At 35.9% G+C, this 27,631-nt stretch overlaps 1 protein-coding gene across 1 annotated transcript; it reads left to right on the forward strand.

The window, feature by feature from the left end:
* The first annotated feature begins 8,114 nt into the window (after positions 1-8,114).
* LOC123524776 (U2 small nuclear ribonucleoprotein A'-like) lies at positions 8,115-27,144 on the forward strand. The gene is made up of 8 exons (XM_045303241.2): positions 8,115-8,289; positions 13,807-13,847; positions 15,463-15,569; positions 16,388-16,513; positions 20,587-20,689; positions 22,685-22,837; positions 25,616-25,715; positions 26,129-27,144. Exons 1-8 carry the CDS (start codon positions 8,208-8,210, stop codon positions 26,167-26,169), a joined length of 753 nt encoding a protein of 250 aa, XP_045159176.1. The 5' UTR covers positions 8,115-8,207; the 3' UTR covers positions 26,170-27,144.
* Positions 27,145-27,631: the final 487 nt, after the last annotated feature.

Genomic DNA, 27,631 nt, shown 5'->3' on the forward strand with positions numbered 1-27,631 from the left:
GATATTTTTTTGTAAAACTGATCCAGAATCTGTATTTATAACAGGTCAAACTTATGAACTGATAATCTTATTAACCCTTTACAATGCACGTACTCGTGTTTCGTTAAACGGCTTCACATTTGGCTGCATGGCATCAAATTTTGATACGCCGCTCCAAATCACACAACACGGTTTCAGTATGCATAAGACGGCGCAAAGCTTTAATGAATCGTTTCATTTTACACTGCACGAACTCATGTTGCGTTAAACGTCTTCACATTGGACTGCATGACATCAAGTTTTTATACACCGCTCTGAATTACACAAAGCGGTTTCAATATGCATTAGACGGCGTTAAGTTGTAATAAACCATTTCATTTTACACTGCACGTACTCATGTTGTGTTAAACGGCTTCACATTGAGCTGCATGGTATCATGTTTTGTTGGATGATTTCATATTACGGTGCATCGCAACAAGTTTTTCAATGCATCGTTCCATGTTTAAATGGATGGAATGAAGTTTTGTATTAAATGGTTTCAAAATACAATGCGTTGAATGCAAATATATTGGACGGGGTGGAGTTTTAGACTAGACGACGTCGAAATGCACAGCACTGACTGACTTGTTTATGAATGGATTGTATATTTACTAATTTTGGCGGTAACCACCGCCTATACGATTCCCTAAAAATTACTGAACGTACAATTTTAAAATTTAGTCTACTCTTAGAACAATTAGTGTTTGAAATTATGTTTTTGTCCAATGGCATTGCAGTACTTTTCAAATTTTCGGGAAATTTACTTTAGTAAATCAGCACTAACTTGCAGTCGTTTATCAAATCAAGTTAGTCTTGTGTATAGAAGGCTCAAGAGGTGTGTTATTGATTTTATTCGTTCTGACGTCATCTGGAAACAAAAAATTAATATCAAACACAAAGTAGGTTAGTGTTGTTTAATGTGCATTACAAAACTTAATCAGACTCGGGGCTGCGCCGCTCGTAGCTGATTAAACTTTGTAAATACACATGAATAAACACTAACCTATACGGAGTGAACCCACACTGATAGAATTAAACTTAGAACATGTTTGCCTTTCAGTTTAAAGTAACACTTCGTCGGAATTTAACAATTATTCTTTTACTTTCGATACAGGGGACTCATATCCGGGCTATACTTAGTTGCTGCGACGTGTTCCATTGATATGACACCAGAAGTTACATCACTACGTCACATTTTTGCGCATAGACGGTGGAACAGATCAGGTCGTTCTTTTCCAGAATTGTTAGTATATTCCCCATCAGTAGTTTCATTGGTCGACACCCAGAGCATAAGTGGAACACGACTTGAATCACAATCATTTGAAGTACTAGTAGCCTACTCTTTTTTTCAAAGCTTATGAACTTTGAAGATGCCGGTGTGTCCCAGTCAGCACATTGTCCTTTCTGGTCCGGTTTGTTTGATCTCAAACATCATTTTCATTTTCTGCATCCTTTGTCACACATTTTAAGTAAGTTTTATTTTACGCGGTGTCTGGTATAGATTTGCTAGCTCAACTGATAAACAATGCGATACAAATTTGATTTGCGCTAGTCTCATTACCAAACGTACACTTTAAAACTATATTAATATATCATAACTATTCTTTTTATTTATAGGGGGCCTCCGTGGCCGAGTGGTTAAAGTCGCTGACTTCAAATCACTTGCCCCTCATCGATGTGGGGCGTTGCATTCTTCATGTGAGGAAGCCTTCCAGCTGGCTTATAAATGGAAGGTCGGTGGTTGTACTCAGGTACCCGCTCGTGATGAAATAATGCACGGAGGGGCACCTGGGATCTTCCTCCACCATCAAAGATGGAAAGTCACCATATGACCTATAATTGTGTCCGTGCGTCGTTAAACCCAACAAAATAAAATAAATAAATAAATAAATTTTATCTATCAGAAGCCTTTTTTATGATTTGTTTTTGTAAATCTATTTTATTTATCCAATCGTGAATGTTTATTTGCAACACCATGACCGTACAATATAATAGGGTTATTATAACAGTAGCTCGATCTGGGATGCTGTATTCGGTTCGAGTGGATTTCTCACGAGGCGCGCAAGAGCCGGGTGTGATCCGTCTTGCAAAATCCACGAGAGCCGAATACAAAATCCCAGATCTAGCTACTGTTATAATGACCCTTTTATTATATACCTCTACCTTTTTGTTTGTTGCTTTGCTATTAAACGAAATCTTCAATGTTTATCGATATTAAAATGGATTCAAGTGAAGTTTTTATGTGCGTTATTTATAGAATTGTGTCAGGTCATGCATATTAATGAAAGTAGTCCGAAAACATACAATACGAAAGGTAAAAAATATGGAATTTAAAAGGTACAATACGGATTTTTTTTCTGCCTGTTCATATTTAATTGTGAAATGCAAGCCGATTTTTTTTACAGAATTTATATAGGTATAAAATAAATAAAAAACCTGAATTTCTCCCGTATTTGGACAGTTCAACAGTCCCATGTTAAACATACGATAAAGCCCGAAACGAAATGTAAATCGGGTGAAGATGCGTCTGTATAATACAGCTCAACGCTTGTGCGAACCGGACACGATAATACAAGCCTTAGTGTTATATGGCCACAATGACTTAAGTGTTTGTCGCTCTATTATAATGAAAATTCATCTGTGTATTAAGTTTGTGAAGTACAATTACCGATGTTTCTCTGCCTAATCGCTTGGGTGCTTAGGGCAGGATAACGTTATCAATTTGGACAATAATTAATCCCTTACATTGCAAAAGTTTATATGTATATCATCTGAGAAATGCACGGCTTTGGTTGAATTGTTTCAGTTCGTCTGTGAACTCATCATTATACTACGCAACGCAAATTAGAACCGCACCCAATATAACATGCCTTAGTACTATCGGGCCACTGTGTCTTAAAGTGTTTGTCGCTCTACTTCGTGTGTATTTAGCTTGTGAATTACAATAAGATGTATCGCTTTGAAATCGGTGCAGTGGTAAGGACAGGATGACGTTCTCAATTTAAACAAAAATTAAAGTTTGACATTGCAAAAGTTAATACACATGACCTATTAAATACATTTGGTGCTGGTTGAATTGTTTCATTGCGTCACAGAATTCATCCTCATACGACTCAACGCAAGTGAGAACCGGATACTGTATTACAAGCCTTAGTAAATTAAGTATTTGTTTCTATATTGCAATGAAAATATATCTGCGTAAATTATTAAGATTATTTTTGCTCTCGGAAAAAAAGCACGTTTCCCACAGGGTCCGTTACAGGTATACAATGTATGGAGATTTTTGGAACTTCGTCAAATCGTTCATAGGGTCCTATTTGACGTTGTCTAAAGTGTCAGTTTATGCCCCGGATGTCAGATGTTTTCGTATTTTAGAGCTGCAGACCTAGGCATTTCAGAAATATTTTCAAAACGAATTTCCTGTTATAAATGTTGATTCTTCGGCAGCGTGAAAGGGCCACCAGAGGCTTATACGTTTTAGTACGTTACGGCTATGGAAAGGATATGCTATGAAAGTGTGTCTAGAATGTGAAAACATGTTGTAAATGGAAATGGTGGAGCTTATGTTCAGTCACAATGATCCGCGTAGACATGTATTTTGCAATTTACTTGCTTAGATATTCAAGCATCTGTCAATATGACAAAAGTTTCTTGCACATCTGTCCAACTGACATTTGATTCGTTTTTATCAGATTTTGTTGCCGTTTTACTATCGCTTATCTGTATTCAAATGCCAAATGTAATATACTGGTGGAAAGATCGTCACTTTAGTTTTACAACGACACCCTGATCTTAAAGCTGGTTTGTTTGTAGAAGTCGTAGAGGCTCGTTGTCATTATACTGTTCAGGAGCCCAGTTAACAGATTTTTGTGACCTACCATAATAGAGCTGCATCGTTTCTGAATGATTCTGTGGTAAAGACAGGATGAGGGTCTCAATTTAGATAAAAAATAAAATTTTCCATAGCAAATGTCAATATACATGACCTTTAAAATATATCTGGCGCCGGTTTAATTGTTTCAGACTATAAAAGAAATCATCTTATTATAGACATTTGCGAATTAAGACGACTGTGGACACCTAGGACGATCGATATTTTAAGGGGGACATCTCGACATTTAAATCATATTATGATAAGGTTTGTCTTATCATCCCCTGCAGAAGATGAAGGGATATTATTTTGGCTTTGTCCGTCCGGATGTTCGTCAGTCCGTGTGTCCGTCCGTCCGTGCATGCGTGCGTCCGTCCGGAATTGAAAATGCTTATAATGCTTATGATTCAAAACGTGTTTAAGTTAGAATGACAAAACCGCAGATACTTATAAATAAGCACACGACCTTTGCCCAGTTTTAGAATTATCCCCCTTGACCCGTATAAACAGAGTTGCCCCCTTACCCCTTAATTTGTTTAAAAAAATAAAAACACTTTAATTCAAAAAGTATTTCAGCTAGAATAACCAAACACTCATATGATTATTCATTAGCACACGACATTTGCTCGCACGTAATGTCATCTGCCTTGACCCAGTAAAAGCAAATATTTCCTCATTGGTTTGTTTGGAAAAAAACTGGAAATGCTTACTAGTATATTGAGTATTTCAGCTAGAATCATGTAGCCTCACATAGTTATTAACTAGCATATGAGGCTTTGCTTACACATAGTATTATACCTTTTTAGTTTAATAATATTTTATTGTATTTGTTATTAGGCATATGTACAATAGTATGAACACAAAAGTAACATATACAAATGGATTGGGCCACGAGTTATATCAACATCAGCAAACGGCCCGTTCCACAAATTATACCTTTTTACCTGGTAAACCCTCACATGATTGTATCTAAGTAACTTGTTGATGGATCTGCATGAAACTACACAAATATATTATCACTATAGGGCAGTAGTATATGAAACTACATAATATATTATCACTATAGGACAGTAGTGCGCACGCAATTTTGTCAGGATCTCTTCGTTAACTAGAGTTATTGCCCTTTAATTATTTTACAAGCCATAAATTCCAACATAACAAAGTAACGAATTGATGGATCTTCATGAAATTTAACACAAATATAGATCACTATAAGGCGGCGATGCATGCGTATCTATGGTCAGAATCTCTTCAGTAACTGCAGAGTAATTGCCATTTAATTGGTTTAGAATTAATTCATTCCCATAAAACAAAAAGTAATTCATTGATTGATCTTCATGAAACTTATAGACCACTACAGAGCAAGAGTTTTTCACCTTGCTTTTGTAAAACTAATAGGAAACAACAAACCGTGTTTATCTGCAAATAAAATATCTTTCAAAATATTCCCCCTCATTCACAAAACAAATTTGGCGGAATGTAAATTCATTGACTTTGTTATGCCAACATTTTGCAGGGATATAGATTTGGCTTTGTATGTCCATCGGTCTGTCAGACGGACAACGACGGACGAAGACCGAAAATGAACACGGCGCTAAAACAACAGCACACTTTTTAAAGCACTTTGTGCTCAGGTGTGCTAAAATCTTGGATGCCCAACTCCTAGTGTTGAATAACATTCCCCACACAAATTCATGACGGTCGTTCAATACTTCTTGCGGTATGTGTATTTTTAAAATGCTCTGACGGACAGACGAAGCAAAATCTACATCTCCACCGCATAGTGGTGGCATAATAAGCCAGGCATATCATTATTTACGCATTTTTCCTACCACACATGATATAATAAAGTAATGTTGAGATGGCCCCCGAGAAAAATCGTTCGTCACAGGTGTTCACAATTCCACTTCGTCTTAATTCGCAAATGTCTAATATATATTTGCACTCAGGCAGAAATACAATAGCCAGTGAATCATTTTTAATTTAAACTATAGAATTAAAAGGATATTTAACTTTGTTCTGTACAATACGGAGATATATTTGGACGAGTACCCAGCAGAGAAAACCATATTGGACTAGCGGCTCGTCCAATATGGTTTTCTCAGCTGGGTACACGTCCAAATATATCTCCGTATTGTGCAGAACAAAGTTAAATAATCTAACTTTATTTGTCTTCTTGTCGTTCGCAAAACTTTATTTGTAACTCTTTGGGTGTATTACAAATGCAGTTCCAATATGACTGACTTTCGCTCCACATGAACGCTTCGGAGAATTTTTCTTTATACCGCGTATTTATTCCGTACTGTAGAGTTTTTAGTTTAAACATATTTTATTGCTCATTCAGTTTTTACAAGAATATATAGCAATGTTACAAACACAAACAAATAAGCAAATGGGTCGGGCCACAAGTTCTTACAACATCAGATGACGGCCCTCCCCAACAGATATAATACGAAACAAATTGACGGGAAAATTTGAAGATTTTGTAAATTTGAGAGAGAGAGGTCCAGCTCCTTGGGAAGTAAATCTTATATATAAGACATTCCACTATTCTCAACTTTATATTCTCATTCATAAGAAAGTACATTACTATTTGAATCTTGCAGCCTGTTTTATGTATTTTTGAACCTGTAAGAATATAAAATTGTTCTCTGCATCCGTGAATCTATCGCTACCAAAGAGCAAAACTTCTATATTAAGCGGATGAAACATACGAGCATCGCGAAATAAGTTAATTCTCTGAGTTTGAAAGTTGAAGCATCCTCATTTTGATGACCACATTCGCACATACGATTGTTACTAAGATGATTATGAAAAAGATCACCATTTAGGTTACTACAGTAATTATGCATGCGTGCATGATATACTAAAATTTGTCTGTCACATATAGAGTAGTACTTAGGAATGGTATGCGCTTTAAACTTTGTCTTTAATTTAGTTTTAAAAATATTAATTGATTCCGAGTTTCTTATGTCTGGTTCAAGATTATTCCAAAGAGAAGATACTGATGGAATAAAAGATGAACTGTATATCTGAGTACGACGAGCTAATGTTTCATAGTCGTTGTTATTACGAAGGGGATAAGGAGTAGATACAGAAATAGTTGCAGGAAGTACATCTGCTAGATAATTTGGCAAGTAACAAAAAATTGCTTGTCTTGCTTTATAAACAGTTACAAGCTTTTGAATAGTGCGCTTGTATTTTAATGAAACCCAACCTATTTCCTTCTTTAGCCGTTCAGTTGAGACTGATCCGGTTAAGCCTGTTACAATGCGTGCTTCTTCGTACAGAATCTTTTCTAAAGCTTGTTTCTCGTAGTCGGCTTATCCATCATATACAACAGATGCATATTATTCTAATACGGATCTTAAGTAAAATATGTATATCTGATTCAATGAAATACGATTAATTTTAAATTTTAGTGATCTCTACTGTAGAGTTCGCCTCGGCGGATGAGTAAACGAGCATTGGTACTGATGGTGAGAATTTGCACTTTTCTATAATTTTTGCGAACTGAACATGAGGAAATCAAAACCCGTCCTACAACCAGACGAAATCATCATGTGTCCGTCAACTAGCACTGTCAATATAATCTCAAAGGTGTGTTTGCTGGGGCATACGTTTCTGACGTAAACGAAGTGTACCTACCTTTCTGAGGCTGTATGTCAACAAATAACGGGCTCAACTTTGTTGCCCTTTGGTTTTCAGCATCCTAGTTACCATCTAATATAATAAGAGATATGCATTTTTCAAATGTTGCTTGAATGTGTTTTTTTTATGTAATCTTACAAATATGGCTCTTGGCTATAAAGAGGATATTTGTTTTCATCTAGTAGATATGGGATAAACATTATCGGCAGATAGTTTCTATATAGCTTCCATATTTTCACAGGCGCGTAGGGTGAAAATGCGAGATGCATCACATTCGTGACAAAACAGACATTTTATTTCATGCACCGACTTTAAATAAAATTTCTATTGTACTTGTATGCTAACTGATCGCAAAACAAGCAAAGAAAACAAAATCATTCGAAGTGCGAGTGATTTGAATTTTATTTCATTTTGTCAGTTTGCTTAAAACTACTTCATAGTATATTCCGGGTATATCGTAAGCGGATACATGTGCAATACAACACTTACCTGCTGCATTTTAGATAAATCATATACCCGGACACAGGACGGTACTGATACGGAACATACCACCAGCAAAATAGTAAACTTCCGTTAAGACATGCGCAGTAAGGAAAACTCGTGTTTTGCCGGAAAATCAAATAATTTTAGTTAGAATATCGGTTTATTTTGAATCTTCAATGCCAAAATGGTGAAACTTACAGCAGAACTGATAGAACAGTCCGCCCAATATACAAATCCACTTCGAGACAGAGAGTTAGACTTACGTGGTACGTTGTCAGTGTGTTTATCTTGTAAAATTCCGCGGGTGGGGTAACAAATTAGAACTGTTCAATATTCAAACACAACAGCAGTATCCAGGAGATTAGACGCGTTTAGAAATAAGAGTATTATCCTGTTACTTGAACCCCGCAAAGAAATATAAAAATACACAGAATGGCATAAGCTCGTGTCAGCCCGTTATTTTATTCAAAGCGTTTGCCGACTTGATCAGTCATACTTATTACAAGATTAAGCTTACCAAAAGGTTCCTTCTAGCGCACATTTAATATTCTTTTTAAGGAATCTTTAATAAAATAATTATGAACTATGTTTTTTGCTAGTTTACGTACATTCTTATCTATTTATTTTAAGAATACTTAAAGTTATTTCACACAAACATTTATTTAACTAAAATAATAAACAAACACCTTTAGATGAGCGATCCTACCTAAATATTATTAGCGGACAATAAATACCGTCACTCTGTCAAAATTTAGGGAACCAATATCGACACCTGTCCTAGTGGCACAGATCAGAACTTGGTCGTATGTTTGCCTAATTTTAATTAGCAAAACAATGGAAGAATAGTTTGCCATATGCCAGTATTTGCATTGCATGAATGGATACTTACAGCTCCAGAACGACTAAACCAGGAGAAAAAGGGCTTGTATTAAGTCGGCACCAACAAACTGATGGATTTAAAAAAGTGCGTATAAAAAGTTCACAACTTGACCATTACAAAACAATTAATCAAAAGGTATGAAATCACCAAGTTCGAAATATTTATAGCTCAGTAAAGTGAAGAAATGCATTATACATGCAATTCTAGATAAAAACAAGGGAAGTAATTGAAATGTTGTTATCCGGTGACGGTACGTATCGTGCACAAGTAAAAAATCTCGAATAACTTTATTAGTACAGTATGTTTTGATGGTTATACTTAAAATGTTAAAATATTAAAGTTGGTATGAAATAAAATCGTAAAAGAACCTCTGGAAGCAGCAAAGAATGACACGGAGAAAAATAATAGTAGACGATATTTTAGGCGGGAGTCTATTTTTAGATGATGAATATTCATTTAGTTAATCTCGATTCTACAATATGACATGTAAGATTTAGGAGTTAGATAGTTTAAACTAAATTATTGTTTTTGTAGGTCTGTTTATTACGTAGTTGTATTTCACTAAAGATTAACTTAAAGATGCGTAAAAACACATTGGCAAAGAGGCTGTTTGTAATGAATATGCATGAGTACAAAATGGCGGCGCCTACTGGAATTCGGATGCCTTTGATGATACCCTTGTATCCATTATCTGCTCAGTCAAGTGTGACATGTTCACCATAAGTGTTCCTTCTGATGAGAAGGAACAATAAAGTATTACATTGGCGGTACGGCCGGAATCGGGTCCAGTTTTCAAATGACAACTGTTGGTTTCTTAGACTTCCAATCACAGTATTTTTTTTCACCAAAATATTCGGCGAAATTCGGCCCCATTCCCCCCCCCTCAAAATAGCATGTTTTTCCCCCTTCTCGATGCATAAAATTCGTCTCCGAAAAAAAAAATCGCCAATCAATTAAATCGTAGTTCACTAGTTTATTTTGTTAATTTCAATATAGAAAACAATTCACCATGGTATTAGCGTTTTGTTTACATTGACACCGGTAATATACGAGTAACTTCCCATGATAAATCAGTATCATTGAAGCGCTTTATTTTCCGCACAATGCTAATTCTCACACTGTTGAAACTCGCATTCTGTTTATTTGGCCGGGTAGTGTTGAGTTTTCCATCTTCTGGTCGGTCAGGGTTTGATTTTATGCTTTGGGAAGGGACTAGTCCAACTAATCCGATGCACACACCTTTTTTTACAGTTTGTTTTATATTGTGACAGCTCAAATGTAATGGTGGCTGCAAATGTAAGCAGGGTTTTCCCGGACGCAGGTTTTCTGCATCCCTGACACGCTTTTACTGCTTTGAACTCGCATTTTTAGCGCCTCTGCGTCCACTGGACCCGCAAAATCGGTCACGAAACTCCTTTGCGCCTTTTAGTACTCTTTTTGCGATCAAAATTGTTACGCCGCTTGTGCTAATATAATTATAATACTGCATAATTTAAAGCGTTTGCTTGATGTATTCATGGCTTCCCAAAGCGGCGACGGTCGCCAAGATTCTATTGCCGATATGTCATAGAGACAGTAAGACTATAGTCTAGGTTTCTTTTTTACAGTCAGATCTGTCATCCATTTATAGTGAATGTGATGAAATAATCTGATATTTTAGAAATCAATTGTCTGGGATTTTAAAAATAAATTTATCGTTATTTTATTGGATAATGTCTGGTTAACAAATGGATTTCAAGCAGGAATCATCCTACAAGGCGATTTGTGCGATATCGTCCCTGTAAAGTCGGCCACTTCGCCTAATTATCACCTCCAGGCGAAATCCAAATCACCGAGTTTTTCAGAGTGTTGTAATCTATTTATTTAAAGTTGTAAAACTTGATGCATCAGTGATTTTTTTGCGATGATTTGACTCCGAAATTCGGCGTCTTCCCAATTGCAGGGATCACTTTTGGCAGATACTATTATGAGATTAATTCCCATTTGCCTTAAATCAATGAGATTTTTGACAAAATGAATGGGATTTTTTCTTTTTATAATGGGATTTTACATCGGCAGACAGCTTTTATTACACTGAAAAACAAACATCTGTTTATTTGTAAGAACAATTATCTTGTAAATAAACAAAACATATCCTTTTAGAGACACCTTTTATAACTCTAAATTTCAGTGCCAGGAATTGCTGAATAGGTTGATGAAAGTTGTAACCAAGTCTTTGGTCCACATGCCTTATTCCCCTAATGATTTTACTTCAAAGCTGCTTTGTCAAAGTTGAAGTTCAGTTAAGTTTTAATCTTTCTGGACTTGATACACTTCCATTAGGTCAAAACAATGTTAAAAATCAAACTTATTTATGACCCTACCGTCAACCATTTCGTATTGAAATTCGGGCGTTCAGCGTTTTTTATGAAGGGACTTCAGCGGAAGTTTCTCCACCATCTTGTTATTCTCATCGCTATTCGTCCGCGCGAATGGAGGCAGCAAGTTTGTCCTTCCAAATGCTTAAATTTCTGTCAATGGTATTTTGAAACATCGCGAAAACGATTATTTTTGTCTGGTAGTCATAATCATCGGACGCTCTATGGAGATAAAACCGAAATTCAAGCGCCTAAATGAACGTCACACGAAAATGAAGTAACGGCAAGACCACATTTCAGCGAAAAGTTGCAATTTCGGCAAAAGATCTACGGCCACGCGGATGCGATTTTTAAGCGCATTTGAGCAAAATTTATGCGATTTTCGCCAAAATAATGCGAGAATATCGCGGAATCGCGGCCAAAAGTGATCCCTGCAATTGACAAAAATGGTCAAAATTCCCAAAAAACGAGATGATTTTTCCCAATTAGATTGATTTCTTGTGAAAGTTGAACTAAAACGATGCAAATAATCATAAAAATTTACTCATTGTGGTTTATTCGCAGAATTTTGTTGCCAACTCGAAGCACGTTGTTTACATAAAACGGGTCAAGGCATAGTACGGCATTTAGTATGACTTTGATCACAGTCGCTAAATGCTTTTTCATGCGTCAAAATGAGTCGGAAAATAAAATGTTAGAAAATTACCTAAATTATCGAAAAATGTCGCATAATTCCAAATATTATAATAAGAAAATAAAACTTAAACACGCCATCGGTACTCCGGACATTCGAACATCTTTTGGTAAAGTTAAAGAGAAATTAAATTCAAATCAAATGTCAGAAAAGCAAAGTGATTTGTCCAAGAAATCTGAGTCCCCACAAAATGACCCTCAGGCTCAGAAATCAGCAGAAGCTCATGGTGACCCTAAGTTATCTGAGCCATCAGATCCTGTGACATCAGAAAATAACCTGTCTATTCAACCTCAGTGCATATTTGAATGAAATAAATTTACCTTAAAATAAAACTTTTCAAAATGATTTCTTTATTAAGGTTTGTTAATTTTTCCCAATTTTGAAGTTTATCGTGCTAAAAATTCGCAATTGAAAAGGCATTGGCTGTTGCCAAAAAAAGTAAAAAAAATCACTGTGCATATTCTAGGTTAAATTACCAATAAATCCATGGTCGGCCCCGCCTACTCGTCTGTCAAACTTCAACCAATCGTAGCATTGTTATCCCACTGTTAGTAATCAATGATATTTTAAGCCGCCGCCATTTTGAAAATTTTCAGTCGGCATGTCACATGCTCTAAGTATATGGGCCCTGAATTTATCAATAAACTTGAAACTTGTTTATTTCAACACAACAAAAATTCCCCTTTTCTTAGTTTTATGTTGTTTTTTTCCCCCTCCAAAGGGCACCGACACCCTTCCCCTAAAAAGTGAAAAAAAAACACTGAATCATAAATTTATTCCTTCCCCATGTAGTTAATACTAATAACATTAAAAAAACACCATTATCATTATAAACAAACTATCTGATAGAAAGTTTTTCATGACACAAATTTTTATCCTTCTGCTGTCTGTTTTATACCAGGGTTTTTTCTAACTAATTTGGGAACATAGCCTATACCTCCAAAATTGGGAATTTTGACGCGTAAATGTTTCAAATTGGGAAATATTTAGTCCCATAGGATATAGTAAAGATGTGTTTAAGCACTTTCTCATACACTTGTTTCACATTGTACAACCTCTTTTAACATACTTCCATTACAAAATTGTCCATAATTTGGTCAATGTTTGTGCAATTTTGACGAAATTTTTTTCAGAATGTAGATTGGGAATTTTTGCACTCATTTTGGGAAAAATGCATACTTTTTGGCATTGGGATTATAGCCAAATAACGGCTATAAAAACGGCCGAAAAAAAAACCTGTATACAACGGTAAAATGAGATCTCAGGTGGTTTTTTCGGCCGTTTTTATAGCCGTTATTCGGCTATATTCCCAATGCCAAAAAGTATGTATTTTTCCCAAAATTAATGCAAAAATTCCCAATCTACATTCTGAAAAAATTTCATCAAAATTGCACAAAAATTGACCAAGTTATGGACAATTTCGTAATGGAAATATGTTAAAGATGTTCTACAATGTGAAACAAGTGTATGAGAAAGTGCTTACACACATCCTTACTATATCCTATGGGACTAAATATTTCCCAATTTGGAACATTTACGCTTCAAAATTCCCAATTCTGGGGGTATAGGCTATGTTCCCAAATTAGCTAGAAAAACCCCTGGATCTCATTCAGTTCCTACGTGATGTTGGCGAGATAATGCTGTGATTTGCTGTAAATGCCTTTCAAGTTGCTGATCTTTTTATTTTTATAGCTCGTTGTACCGTGGTACAAATAAATTCTGGCCTGCTTTCCAGGATAGAATTTGACTGGTTTACGTTTTATTCCGTCAATGTTAGCAGATGCTTGGTGACTATCCAGTAGTAGTTGATCTCTCATATCAATTTAATTCATGCTATCTTTTCTCTTTTCAGGGTACAAAATTCCAGTCATTGAAAATATGGGAGCCACATTGGTAAGTAAGACCATTCATGCAATAGAAGGGGAACTTGTTACATGTAAAAGGAGTGTATAATAACTTTCCTGCAGTTTTGTTCAGAACACATGTATGTAACATTGAAAACCATATCTAGGAGCAGTTCAAATGAAATGCAAGGATTTACCTGATTTTGCAAGTTTTTATGAAAACAGTAGTTAACATTGTGCATGTTTGGAAAAAGCTTATGTGTTTGCTAACTTTGCTTTTGCTTGGTTGTAAGTCCCTCTGGTACAGTTTTATGTCTCATGGGGAATTTGAGGCTTTAGCTATGGAGGAAGAGTTTCTTTGACAGATTGAGGTTGTTACGGTGTATTTTGTCATTTGAAAGATTCATTTTTCCCATAAAATTGACTTCACAGAGCTCCAGATAAGATGCGTATTAGCGTAAATTACGCTTTGAAATAATGCATATACGCATGTCTGATAATTTTTAAGCGTATAAAAACTTATATGAAATTACAGAAATGTACACACACATTGAATGGTACTCTATACACCTAGGTTAAACTATATTATACACTCCATGTGTGCGTAAATCAAATAGTTGGGAATAGATATGGATGGTACAGTAGTGTATTTTAAAGCAGTGTCGATTTAAATAATCAACTTTCAGTGCCGAGTAAACAACAAAAATGTTTCTTTCTATGAATGTAAAAGGTGAACAAACTCTCTATGCATTCTTTAAACCAACTAAAATGATCCACAAAACATAGTTAAATGTATATTGAATATTCTGTTGGATTCAGTAGCGAGGGTGAAGCCAATTTAGCACTGGAATGCTGAATATTGAAACCGTAGTGAACTGCAAACAAATTCATGGGGGTTACACCCAGTAAGTATGTTATGAAACTGATTTCTGTTTGTTCACATTTACAAATCTCAGGAGTAAAATTACTCCTAGTCAATTTCAGATTTTACCATTTTACTCATTCACAAATATTATGATGAGCAAATACCCGTAGGCCAAAAAAATTATCTGGAGCCCTGACTTCACATTAGAATTTTCATTCCCCACTGCTCACATAGGGAAAATAACAGGCTGTTGGCCTTTCCCCTTTTTATACACCCATCTCTGAAAGAGCGGGGCTTACTATGTGAAAACCCGTGGCAGGCGGGAGGTCGGCGTCCAAAAGCATGTCCGCACTCTATGTCCAACAGTTTTCATCCGATCTTCACCAAACGTGGTGACAATGTTTGTGGGCATAATATCTCGGCCAAGTTTGATAACAAGCAAAATTGCCCAAAGCACTCTGGGTTATGGCCCTTGAATTACTCAAAATCTGCAAATTTAGCCTTGTCCGCCATCTAAGTCATTCAGTTTTCATCCGATCTTCACCAAACTTGTTGACAATGTTTGTGGGCATAATATCTCGCCCAGTTTCAATAACCAGCAAAATCGCCCTTAGGCACTCTTGGATTATGGCCCTTCAATTAGGCCAAGTTCGATGATGGGCGTATTTTGTGACAGTCTGCCACTCCTTTTTGCGTTTATTGGAAAAAAAAACCCCCAAGTTTCATGTATGATGATATTCCAAAGTCTGCTTTAGAAAGCTTTATGTTACTCATTATTGCTATTCCATGTATTTTTCAGGATCAGTTTGACACAATAGACTTTTCAGACAATGATATCAGAAAGATTGATGGGTTCCCATATTTACCCAGGCTGAAGACGCTACTTTTGAATAACAACAGAGTTGTGTAAGAAAAATTTTCTATCGCTAAGGTCTTAATCAAGTTAATGTTAAGCTTTATATAATTCAGGATAGTTCAGTGCTATGTTTGAAGAATGAACAGTTGAACTTCTGAGAGGCCTGTACTTGTTCTTAGCAGGAAATAAGGCCTCACAAGTATCTGTGATTTACACTGGACACTTTAAAAACCAGGGCCTGTCTCTTTCAAGATTTTAACTCTGAAATGCTTAATTTACCTTTTGCCCTATATTTTTGTGTTCCCCAAAATAATTGAAGAGGGGCACTTGTAGTTGTCCTTTTCCATCAGGCAGTCCTTCCATCCAAATTTGTGATAAAAACATGTTTTGACTGCAAAGGATTGCTATTCATCATGTGAAGACAGAAGTTGTGCACCTGGTGTTTTAATTGGGATTTCACACAGCCAGACCAGAGTTATGGCCCTTTACTTAGTCAGAAATATGTACACAGTGACAGGAGTGGAGGCACCAGTGTCCTATGGACACACATGGAGTTAAATCTTGGACGAAGTTTTAATGAAAGTTGGCCCAAGTATGGCAGATACTACAGTAGAAAATTCAGTTAAAATTATGTAATAGAATATACTCAAAAAAAGACATTCTAAAATTGTGCTTTTAAAATCAAAGCTGTTTATAGCTGGTTCAGTATTTTCAAGTAGTTTTTGGTCCAAGGTGGACACTTTTTGGTCCTGTTGTTTGTTCCAAGTCAGAATTAAAAAAGAAACAAAAATATTTTGTATCTTAGTTACATTGTGCAAGTCGAAATTTGAAAATATGATTACTTAATTACATTGTCATTTCTTTGTAGGCGTATAGCAGAAGGTTTAGAACAAGGAATACCAAACTTAGAAACATTAGTGTTAACAAACAATGGTTTACAAGAACTTGGAGACTTGGATGCATTAGAATCTCTGAAAAGCCTCAAATATCTCAGGTTTGCACATAATCATCTATTTAGTTGGTGACTCTGTGTCAAGTAGGATGCAGGTGAATTTTGTTCTTTTAATATGTACTTACAGTATCATTTCAACATTATTTCTGTAATCAGTACTTGAATAGCATTCATATAAGCTAATTAGTGTTTCTGGTCAGGGTTATTTTCTGTTTTATTAGCTCACCTGTCACATAGTGACAAGTTGAGCTTTTGTGATCACCCTTCGTCCGTCCGTCCGTGCGTCCGTCAGTCAACAATTTCTTGTCTGCACAATAATGGTTTCATTTATGATTTTATTTTAACCAAACTTGCACACAACTTGTATCACCATAAGATCTCGGTTCCTTTCTTGAACTGGCCAGATCCCATTATGAGTTCCAGAGTTATGGCCCCAGAAAGGGCCAGAATTAGCTATTTTGACCTTGTCTGCACAATAGCAGCTTTATAATTTGATTTTTACCAAACTGGCACACAACTTGTATCACCATAAGATCTAGGTTCCTTTCATGAACTGGCCAGATTCCAATATGGGTTCCAGAGTTATGGCCCCTGAAAGGGCCAGAATTAGATATTTTGACCTTGTCTGCAGAATAGCAGCTTCATTTATGATTTTATTAGCTCGACTATTCGAAGAATAGTCTAGCTATTCTACTCACCCTGGCGTCGGCGTCACACCTTGGTTTAGTTTTTGCATGCAAGTACATACAGCTATCATGTAAAGGCATATAGCTTTGAAACTTATTTATTCTTTTTCTAGGTCAATTACCAACCTCACTGGGTCAAGTTCCATAACTCTAACATGTATTTTGAGCAAATTATGCCCCCTTTTGGACTTAGAAAATTCTGGTTAAAGTTTTACATGCAAGTTACTATCTCCAAAACTAATGCAGATATTGAATTGAAACTTCACATGTGTCTTCGGGGTTATAAAACTAGTTGATAGCACCAAGTCCCATAACTCTGACCTTTATTTTGGCCAAATTATGCCCCCTTTTGGACTTAGAAAATTCTGGTTAAAGTTTGGGTGCAAGTACATACAGCTGTTACTAAAAGGCATATAGATTTGAAACTTATTTTTTCTTTTTTTAGATCAATTACCTACCTCACTGGGTCAAGTCCCATAACTCTGACATGTATTTTGGGCAAATTATGCCCCCTTTTGGACTTAGAAAATTCTGGTTAAAGTTTTACATGCAAGTTACTATCTCCAAAACTAATGCAGATATTGAATTGAAACTTCACATGTGTCTTCGGGGTTATAAAACTAGTTGATAGCACCAAGTCCCATAACTCTGACCTTTATTTTGGCCAAATTATGCCCCCTTTTGGACTTAGAAAATTCTGGTTAAAGTTTTGCGTGCAAGTACATACAGCTATTACTAAAAGGCATATAGATTTGAAACTTATTTTTTCTTTTTCTGGATCAGTTACCTACCTCACTGGGTCAAGTCCCATAACTCTGACATGTATTTTGGCCAAATTATGCCCCCTTTTGGACTTAGAAAATCCTGGTTAAAGTTTTGCGTGCAAGTACATACAGCTGTTACTAAAAGGCATATAGATTTGAAACTTATTTTTTCTTTTTCTAGATCAATTACCTACCTCACTGGGTCAAGTCCCATAACTCTGACATGTATTTTGAGCAAATTATGCCCCCTTTTGGACTTAGAAAATTCTGGTTAAAGTTTTGCGTGCAAGTACATACAGCTGTTACTAAAAGGCATATAGATTTGAAACTTATTTTTTCTTTTTTTAGATCAATTACCTACCTCACTGGGTCAAGTCCCATAACTCTGACATGTATTTTGGGCAAATTATACCCCCTTTTGGACTTAGAAAATCCTGGTTAAAGTTTTACATGCAAGTTACTATCTCCAAAACTACTACAGATATTAAATTGAAACTTTACATGTGTCTTCGGGGTTATAAAACTAGTTGATAGAATCAAGTCCCATAACTCTGACATGTATTTTGGGCAAATTATGCCCCCTTTTGGACTTAGAAATCCTGGTTAAAGTTTTGCGTGCTAGTACATACAGCTATTACCAAAAGGCATATAGCTTTGAAACTTATTTATTCTTTTTCTAGGTCAATTACCAACCTCTCTGTTTCAAGTTCCATAACTCTTAACATGTATTTTGAGCAAATTATGCCCCCTTTTGGACTTAAATTTTTTTTTTAAAGTTTTACATGCAAGTTACTATCCCAAAACTAATGCAGATATTGAATTGAAACTTAACAGGTTTCTTCGGGGTTATAAAACTAGTTGATAGCATCAAGTCCCATAACTCTGATATGCATTTTGGTCAAATTATGTCCCCTTTCGAACTTAAAACTCTTTGATATTTAACATTTTGGGTAAAAATTTCCTGCTTCTGTGACAATATTTCGAATAGTCGAGCTTGGCTGTCTTACGGACAGCTCTTGTTTTAACCAAACTTGCACACAACTTGTATCACCATAAGATCTTGATTCCTTTCTTCAACTGGCAAAATTCCATTATGGGTTCCAGAGTTATGGCCCCTGAAAGGGCCAGAATTAGCTATTTTGACCTTGTCTGCAATCGTAGGTTCCAGAGTTATTTTATATCTGATTACCTCCCCTGATTGTAATCAGAATGGATTTGTATCAGTAAGTACTTATAGGACTTATTTGAAATTTCATTATTGTCATTAGTTGGACTGAGCCAATCAGGGTAGATAACTATGGACTGATTTTATATCAGATTACCTCCCTTTATTTCAAATTAAAATGGGTATATCTCTGTAACTAATGAAGATACTGATCTGAAATTTCATTTTTGTCAACAGATTTATTTGGCAGATCCTTCTTTTGTTCACTTACAATAAATATTTTTTTTTTAAATTTCTTCCCTTTTACGTTATTATAAATAGCTTATTTTTAGTAATTTTTTTATATTTGGCCGTAGGGAAAAACTGAGAACACTTTTTTTGTGGTACAACATGGATGGTACCTCCAATTTTTAGGTATATTTTGGCATATCTGTACCTTGCAAGAATTTTTTTTTCTTTTTGGTTAAATTTCTTCCCTTTGTTGTTTCTGTCCTGTGGACTTAGATATTTTTTCTGAGGACCTTCTTGTCCTCAAGTGCAGTGATAACAGGTGAGCGATATAGGGCCATCATGGCCCTCTTGTTCATAAATGCTAATGCATAACTGCTAATGTTTGGAGAGTTAACTGCTGAACTAGTTTCATTCTCTGGTGGACTGTCTGCAGTCGACAAGGAAAGATTGTCAAATTATTGATTCTGGGGTTGTAAACTCGACCCTTGTGCATTGCAAGTGTGCTAGTAAGGCCACAAAATTTATAACATCAAAAATTATTCATTTGTTTCTTTTTAGGTATAATATGCTATTTACTTGTAGAAAGTATGGATTTCGCAGGTTAAATGCAAGAGGGGGCTTCCGTGCTGAGTGGTTAATGCTGCTGACTTCAATTCACTTGCCTTCAGCGATGCGGGTTAGAGGCTTGCTCGGTGCATGAATTTTTCATGTGAGGAAGCCTTTCAGCTGGCTTAGGGAAGGTCGGTGGTTCTACTCAGGTGCCCGCCCATGATGAAGTATTGCATGGAGGGGACACCTGACCTGGGGTTTTCCTCCACCATCAAAAGCTGGAAATATAATTATGTCTAACAGAAAGAATGTATGGTAACTTTAAATGAACAGCATTAAATTACTACTAGTACAGAATGCTGCAGATATTGGTTTATCTTATACTAATTTGTTCTAGCTTGATATGTGATGAAAGCTTGAAAGCATATTTGAACCACTCTTGAGTCGGCTTCTTGGAAAAACTAGTCCTGGTTACCAGGTATCATTTGAGGTGTGGTTGTGACCCCAGTTGGGCATGAACCGACAACACTTGGGGTTGAATAGCTGACACTTTAACCACTAGACCACCGCTTCTTAACATATCATATTACATGACTTAAATTTACATGTACATAGGTTTTTCTTGACTCAGTTCAGATTTGAAAATTTGAAGTAAAGGGAAACATGATGATTTTGTAATCAGGATACCATAGAATGATATGCTTTACTTGTACTTGACAGTTTGATGAGAAATCCAGTGACAACAAAGAAACACTACAGATTGTATGTATTACATAAAGTACCAACAATACGAGTGCTAGATTTTCAAAGAGTTAAACAAAAGGTAGGACATAATTACATGACAATATTTTATCATTTCAGGATCTTTTTGCCCCCTCAAACAGAGGTAGGGCATACTGATTTGTGTGCTTGTACCTTGACCCAAACTTGAAGTTTAATGTTTAAAATACACCCTTTGTTATTTCTTCGTATCACATGTATGTTCACAACTCCCATTTTCTTTTCGATTTTGTAACAGCAACACAGCAGCAGCATCTATAAAACTAACACATTATTGTTTATCTTTTAGCAGTTTCCACACTTAGACTGATTGCAAGTTGTATGTAAAAATAATTTTTCGGGACCTTATTTTTCATATTTGTATACATTAATTGATTTGTAGCAACACTGTTTAAATGAGACTGCTGTTTCAGGGGATACCTTTGTGTAGTGGACAGTCTTTTAATGGTTTGGTACACATATATCTTAAGTCAGTGAAAAATGATAAGAATTCTCTCAGCATACACTATGAACTAAAATTAGTGTAGTATTATTTACATGTTGCAACTTTTCAAATGTTTTATGAAAAAGGATTTAGTATGGGATCACCCATGGTGGGCTTTGAGCTATCCACAAAAGATGTCCACTTTGTAACTTGAGCAGTTTTTATCTGATGTTCAACAAACCTATTCAGAATGTTCAAATGGTCATATTATCACGACTAAGTTTGATAACCACCTGGATTGTCTGTGTCCAAAATGTGTATGGGGTTTAAAACTGGACCAAGAATTATGGCCCTTCTTAATTTCACAAAATAGTCCATAGTGAAAAAATAAGGTGTGTTCAACTCCTTATACACTTTTTGATAGAATGGATTCAAAATTGCTCAGATGCATAACCTTAGCTGAATATGACCATAAAGGATGGCGCAGTATGTTGGGGCATCCATGTCCTATGGATACAATTCTAGTTTTAGACATTTTGTACTGTATCTATAGATATTATGATGAAGGGCCTATACATTATGATGAAGGATCTATACATTATGAAGAAGGGCCTATACATTATGATGAAGGGCCTTTACAGCATAATGCATTAGTAGAGGCACTTAAGTTTGAAGGACAGACTTAAAACCCTCTACTGTTTTCAATAAAATTTGTAGTCCACAAACCTGAATGTGTCCCATATGTTTTTTGCCTTTGTAAAGTGCTCTGTTAAGCAGAAAGGGGTGGCACCAGACTCGTGACAAGAAAGTAAATTGGTTCACTAGGCTTGGTTTGGAAGTGGTGAAAGCTCAAGTTCGCATAGCATTTTGTTATTCAGTCCTCACTTTTTAGTTCCCTACCCGTGGAACACCGGAGGGGACTCTAGGATTGCCCTCTGTCTGTCTGTCTGCAAAAATGGATCCTGTGTTAACTCAAAAAATATTCAAGCTAGATTCATAAAACATGGTATGTGTGAATAGAGGGAATTATGTAGATTATGCACGTACATGACTTATGCTTGTAGATCAGATTCTAGGTCACTATTGAAGGTCAAGTAAAAACTGTTTCTGCTCCATAACTTTTATATGCATTGATGGATTATCTTAGTGCTACACACAGATATTCCCCATGATGAGACAATGTTTCTATACTTGTCATTTAAAGGTCAAAGTCACTGTTCAAGGTCAAGTAAAAGTTTTTGCTCAATTACTTTTAATTGCATTGAAGGAATTTTTTAGTACTACACAGAGATGTTTCCCATGATTAGACTATGTGTCGCGCACATGACCAATGTTTGTTGGTCAAAGGTCAAGGTCACTATTGAAGGTCAAGTAAAAAAAATTTTTCACCAGTAGGGTACTTTTGTATTGCCACTGCATTTCTCAGTCACTTCTTTATTTATAATCTTCAGTATTCTGCATGATGTTGCACCACTTCCAATTTACAAATGTATGTTTTAAAGAATGGATCCTAAGGTATTGTTTCCCGGTTGAGAGCTGATCTTACATTAACGCTAGAGCCAGGTATGCTGATTTCTTGCAATAAAACTGACATTAATTATTTCATATGTTTAGGAACGAGATGCAAGTGTGAAAATGTTCAAGGGCAAGAAAGGTCAAGCATTGGCAACAGACATTGGGAAGAAGAGTAAAACATTTGTACCAGGTGAACACTTACCAGAGAAACGTGTCGATGGTCCATCTAAAGAAGATGTTGCTGCAATTAAGGTAACTAATATGAGCTAAAATGGCTTCTCCTGTGTTCTGAAAGACTAACATCCATTTTGTATTTAGATGATACATGAATTGATGCTGTTTGAAATTAGGTCAAATTTAGCATTTTTAGCTCGACTATATGAAGTATTAAGGAGAGCTATCCTACTCGCCCCGGCGTCGGCGGCTTTCCGCGTCCCCACCTTGGTTAAAGTTTTGGTGCACTTTCTCTTTTTCCACTTTATCTCTGTAATTACTTGATGGATTTGATTCAAACTTGAAATACTTATTCCCCATCATCATCCACATCATCTGACATAAGGGCCATAACTCTGGCACCAATATTTCATGAATTATCCCCCCTTTTCACTTAGATTTTCAGGTTAAAGTTTTGATGCACTTTCACTCTGTCTCTGTTATTACTGAATGGATTTGATTCAAACTTAAAATAGTTGTTCAGCATCATCACCCACATCATATGACACAAGGTGCATAACTCTGGCACCATTTTTTCATTAATTATTCCCCCTTTTTACTTAGAATTTCAGGTTAAAGTTTTGATGCACTTTCACTCTGTCTCTGTTATTACTGAATGGATTTGATTCAAACTTAAAATAGTTGTCCAACATCATCACCCACACTATATGACACAAGCTGCATAACTCTGGCACCATGCAATATTTAATGAATTATGCCCCTTTTTGCTTAGGATATACTTATATAGTGTTTTGATACATTTTATCTTTACCTCTCTTATTACTTTAAGTTGATATTTTTGACATAGACTCAGGCTATTGTGCAATATCTTCATCCACAATTGGAGTCATTAAACACTCCAGTGACAGCTCTAGTTTCCTCAGATGTGCCCAGTTTCACTATCCAGCATCGAAATAGTTGAGCGCGCTGTCTCCTGTGACAGCTCTTGTTAGACATTTTTATAGTCGTCAGTAAATTTTTTCTCCTTGATATGCCTGTGAAATGGGACACATTATGAGATCAGCTGTGAGGGAGGGTGGGCTGCATCAACTTTAATTGTCTGCTTTCTTATTATCCAATGTTCACCAAACTTGATCACCATGTTTATGGGCTTAGTAGCTCGGCAAAGTACAATAATCAGCTGGATTGTCTCAGTGGTTCTAGAGTAATGGCCCTTGAAATAATAAAAAAATGCAAATATTGACAGTATCTGCTCTCTAAGCTGAATAGTTTTTATCCAGTGTTCACCAAACATGGTTACAATATGGGCATATTATCTTGGAAGAGATCATTTACCAGTTGGATACTCTGAGTAATTCTGTAGAGTTATGGCCCGTCAGTTACTTAAACTTTTGAGAATTGACTGTGCCCACTAAATTACAGAAACTTCCATTCTAATCTTCCCCAAATTTAGACTGTTTATGGACCTATTATCTTGGTAAAGTTTGATAGCCAGCCAGAAAGCCTTGGTTGCTATGGAGTAATGGCCATGGATTTAGTGGAAACTGAAAAAATTAACTACTGGTCTGTTCAGTAAGTAGATATTTTTAGAAGTCAAAATTAATTTGCTGTAATTGAGTTTGGCTCTGTTGTTTAACTGTATTTTTGATCAAACCATTTTGTGTTAATAAACTTGGTTTTTATATTGAGAATGTGATGTAAATAAGGAAATGGGACCAGTCTAGCCTTTTGACTTCTGAGATGACACACTGCACTAAGTAAGGAAATGGGATCAGTCTAGCCTTTTGACATCTGAGATGACACACTGCACTAAGTAAGGAAATAGGACCAGTCTAGCCTTTTGGCTTCTGAGATGACACACTGCACTAAGTAAGGAAATGGGATCAGTCTAGCCTTTTGACATCTGAGATGACACACTGCACTAAGTAAGGAAATGGGACCAGTCTAGCCTTTTGACTTCTGAGATGACACACTGCACTAAGTAAGGAAATAGGACCATTCTAGCCTTTTGCCATCTGAGAGGACACACTGCACTATGTAAGGAAATGGGACCAGTCCAGCCTTTTGACATCTGAGAGGACACACTGCACTAAGTAAGGAAATGGTACAGTCCAGTCTTTTGACATCTGAGAGGACACACTGCACTAAGTAAGGAAATGAGACCAGTCCGGCCTTTTGACATCTGAGATGACACACTGCACTAAGTAAGGAAATGGGATCAGTCTAGCCTTTTGACATCTGAGAGGACACACTGCACTAAGTAAGGAAATGGGACCAGTCCAGCCTTTTGACTTCTGAGATGACACACTGCACTAAGTAAGGAAATGGGACCAGTCCGGCCTTTTGACATCTGAGAGGACACACTGCACTAAGTAAGGAAATGGGACCAGTCTAGCCTTTTGACATCTGAGAGGACACACTGCACTAAGTAAGGAAATGGGACCAGTCTAGCCTTTTGACATCTGAGAGGACACACTGCACTAAGTAAGGAAATGGGACCAGTCTAGCCTTTTGACATCTGAGAGGACACCCTGCACTAAGTAAGGAAATGGAACCAGTCTAGCCTTTTGACATCTGAGAGGACACACTGCACTAAGTAAGGAAATGGAACCAGTCTAGCCTTTTGACATCTTAGAGGACACACTGCACTAAGTAAGGAAATGGGACCAGTCTAGCCTTTTGACTTCTGAGATGACACACTGCACTGAGTAAGAAAATGGGACCAGTCTAGCCTTTTGACTTATGAGATGACACACTGCACATTGCAAGAAAGCTACTACAGTGAGTGTGAAGATGATGAGTCAATAGCTGTTGTATTAAATGTAGATTTTACAGCATTTATATCATATTTTACAGGCTGCCATTGCCAATGCTAAGACACTAGAAGAAGTTGAGAGATTAAACAACATGTTGAAGACGGGACAGATTCCTGGCAGAGCTGCACTCAACAGATTAGGTATACTTGTCATATTTCCTATGGAGTGAAGGGAAGTAACCATTCCACAGATTTGAATAACCCTGTTTTGATTGAACAGCCATTTATTAGCTTACAGTTTTGTTGTATGAATATTTTTGAAAAGCTAGATAATAAGGCATTTATCACTCTGCCAATGTTCAGTACATTTGCAACATTTTGGCTTTGTGTCTTTAGATTCATTACATTTTCGTGTTTATTTATTTCTGCCCCTCAAAAATGGTTCGGGAACTTTGGTTTTCTCTGGTTGATATATATGTAAAGAGTAAGAGATATTCTTTAGAAAGGACCCTAATTGTTTATTTTAAATAGTCCAGTTGTAGACAGATTGCTATTTCATAATGGTAAACAATTCGTATTAACTTAAATATAGTTGTTTAATTTTATGTTTTCAGCGCGAGGTGAGGATGAGGAAATGGAGGTCAATGGCACATGATCACCATGACAACAACACTTTCATAGCTGACATTCATTATTATTAATAGACTTTCATCAACATTATCATCATCATCATCATCATCATAATGTGCTAAAAGCCTTTATAAATCAGTCTGGGAGTTGTTCCCATATAGTAATACAAAGTATGCCACAAAGATTTAAAACACTATAAATTCATTGAGCCGGTCCAACTTCCTTATGCTTAAAACAATCGAGATTCATTGGTATTAGAAAAATAGTTGAATTAAAATACAAATTTATTTTAGTATTACTTGCTAAAAATATTAAAAGGTGATCTTAATTTAACTTAATTAATTCGATATGACAGCATGATTTCTAAATTTGGATTTTTCAAAAACTGCAACATATACATATAAAGATCAACCAGAATTAAGTTGGTATTTAAAAGTTTTGACCTACATATTAGGGCTGAGTGAAATTTGGTCAAAACTGCAGTAGCAATTTTTATAAGGATTTTTTTTCTGTTCGAAATAACTTTCATATACATTTGTGAAAGTTTGTCCAGACTTGAATTGTATGTTGTTTTTTTTTCTGTATATGTTATATATGTATCAGTTGTTATAACTGATAAGAATGGTACACTATACACACAAACAATGGTTAATTCATACAAATGTAAAATTTGCCAGAAAGATGTTTGCTGTTGCATTTTCAAAATGTTTGGAATTCCGTTTCTATGGAAACTGGTATTTGGATTTCAAGTGAGTGATATTATAGTATCACTTTAAAGTGTAGTTCCTTAAGAAAACTTGCTTTGTAATTTACATCCTTGATTTTTGGAACATATCTGAATATCTTGGGAGAGAAAAAAATATGCAAATTTATATGACTAATATGTTAAGAATATTTAAAGTTCGAAGTATGCCTTGCTTTCTGGCACATTTAAATTTTTTATTACAAAATATATTTTGCAGTATACGATACACTTATGAATAAAAAGGTTGAGAAGCGATTTCAGTGTTTGTTTTCTATCTCTAGTACAAATGTATCTAATATAAATGCTTTATACATTTCAGAAGAAGTGAACCATGCGGAGCTGTTGGTTTTAATTTGCGATGACAACCTTCTTCAAGTTGTCTTTCTATACTGTTTTCATATTTCCTTTCTTTTTCTGAAAACAAAATGCTTGCAGAAATGAAATAACCCACTATAAAATACTAATGGAAGTGATACATATGTCTGTAGATGCTTTGACATGAGTGGTGGGGGCAGGTTTGGGTGTGTGAAGTAGCAGTTCAGCGTGGTGAGTAAAGTAATAAGAACCTTCAAACATGCCACCATTTCTTGAAATACCTTTTTAGCTTGACTATTCAAAGAATAGGCAGAACTTTTGGACTTTCGCGTGTGTGGGCATCCATGTCGGTGTCCTGATTTGGTTAAGTTTTTGGTATGTAAACTGGTATCTCAGTAACTACTTGTTGGAATGGATTAAAACTAAA

This window comes from Mercenaria mercenaria, chromosome 3 (assembly GCF_021730395.1).
Source record: "Mercenaria mercenaria strain notata chromosome 3, MADL_Memer_1, whole genome shotgun sequence".
Lineage (NCBI taxonomy): Eukaryota > Metazoa > Mollusca > Bivalvia > Venerida > Veneridae > Mercenaria > Mercenaria mercenaria.

Bases quoted from the DNA above. Each gene is read 5' to 3' on its own strand.
- LOC123524776 (XM_045303241.2), top strand. From the start codon at position 8,208: ATGGTGAAACTTACAGCAGAACTGATAGAACAGTCCGCCCAATATACA. The intron at 13,848-15,462 runs GTAAGTAAGACC...TGTATTTTTCAG, and splicing joins AAAATATGGGAGCCACATTG to GATCAGTTTGACACAATAGA. The intron at 25,716-26,128 runs GTATACTTGTCA...TTATGTTTTCAG, and splicing joins AGCTGCACTCAACAGATTAG to CGCGAGGTGAGGATGAGGAA.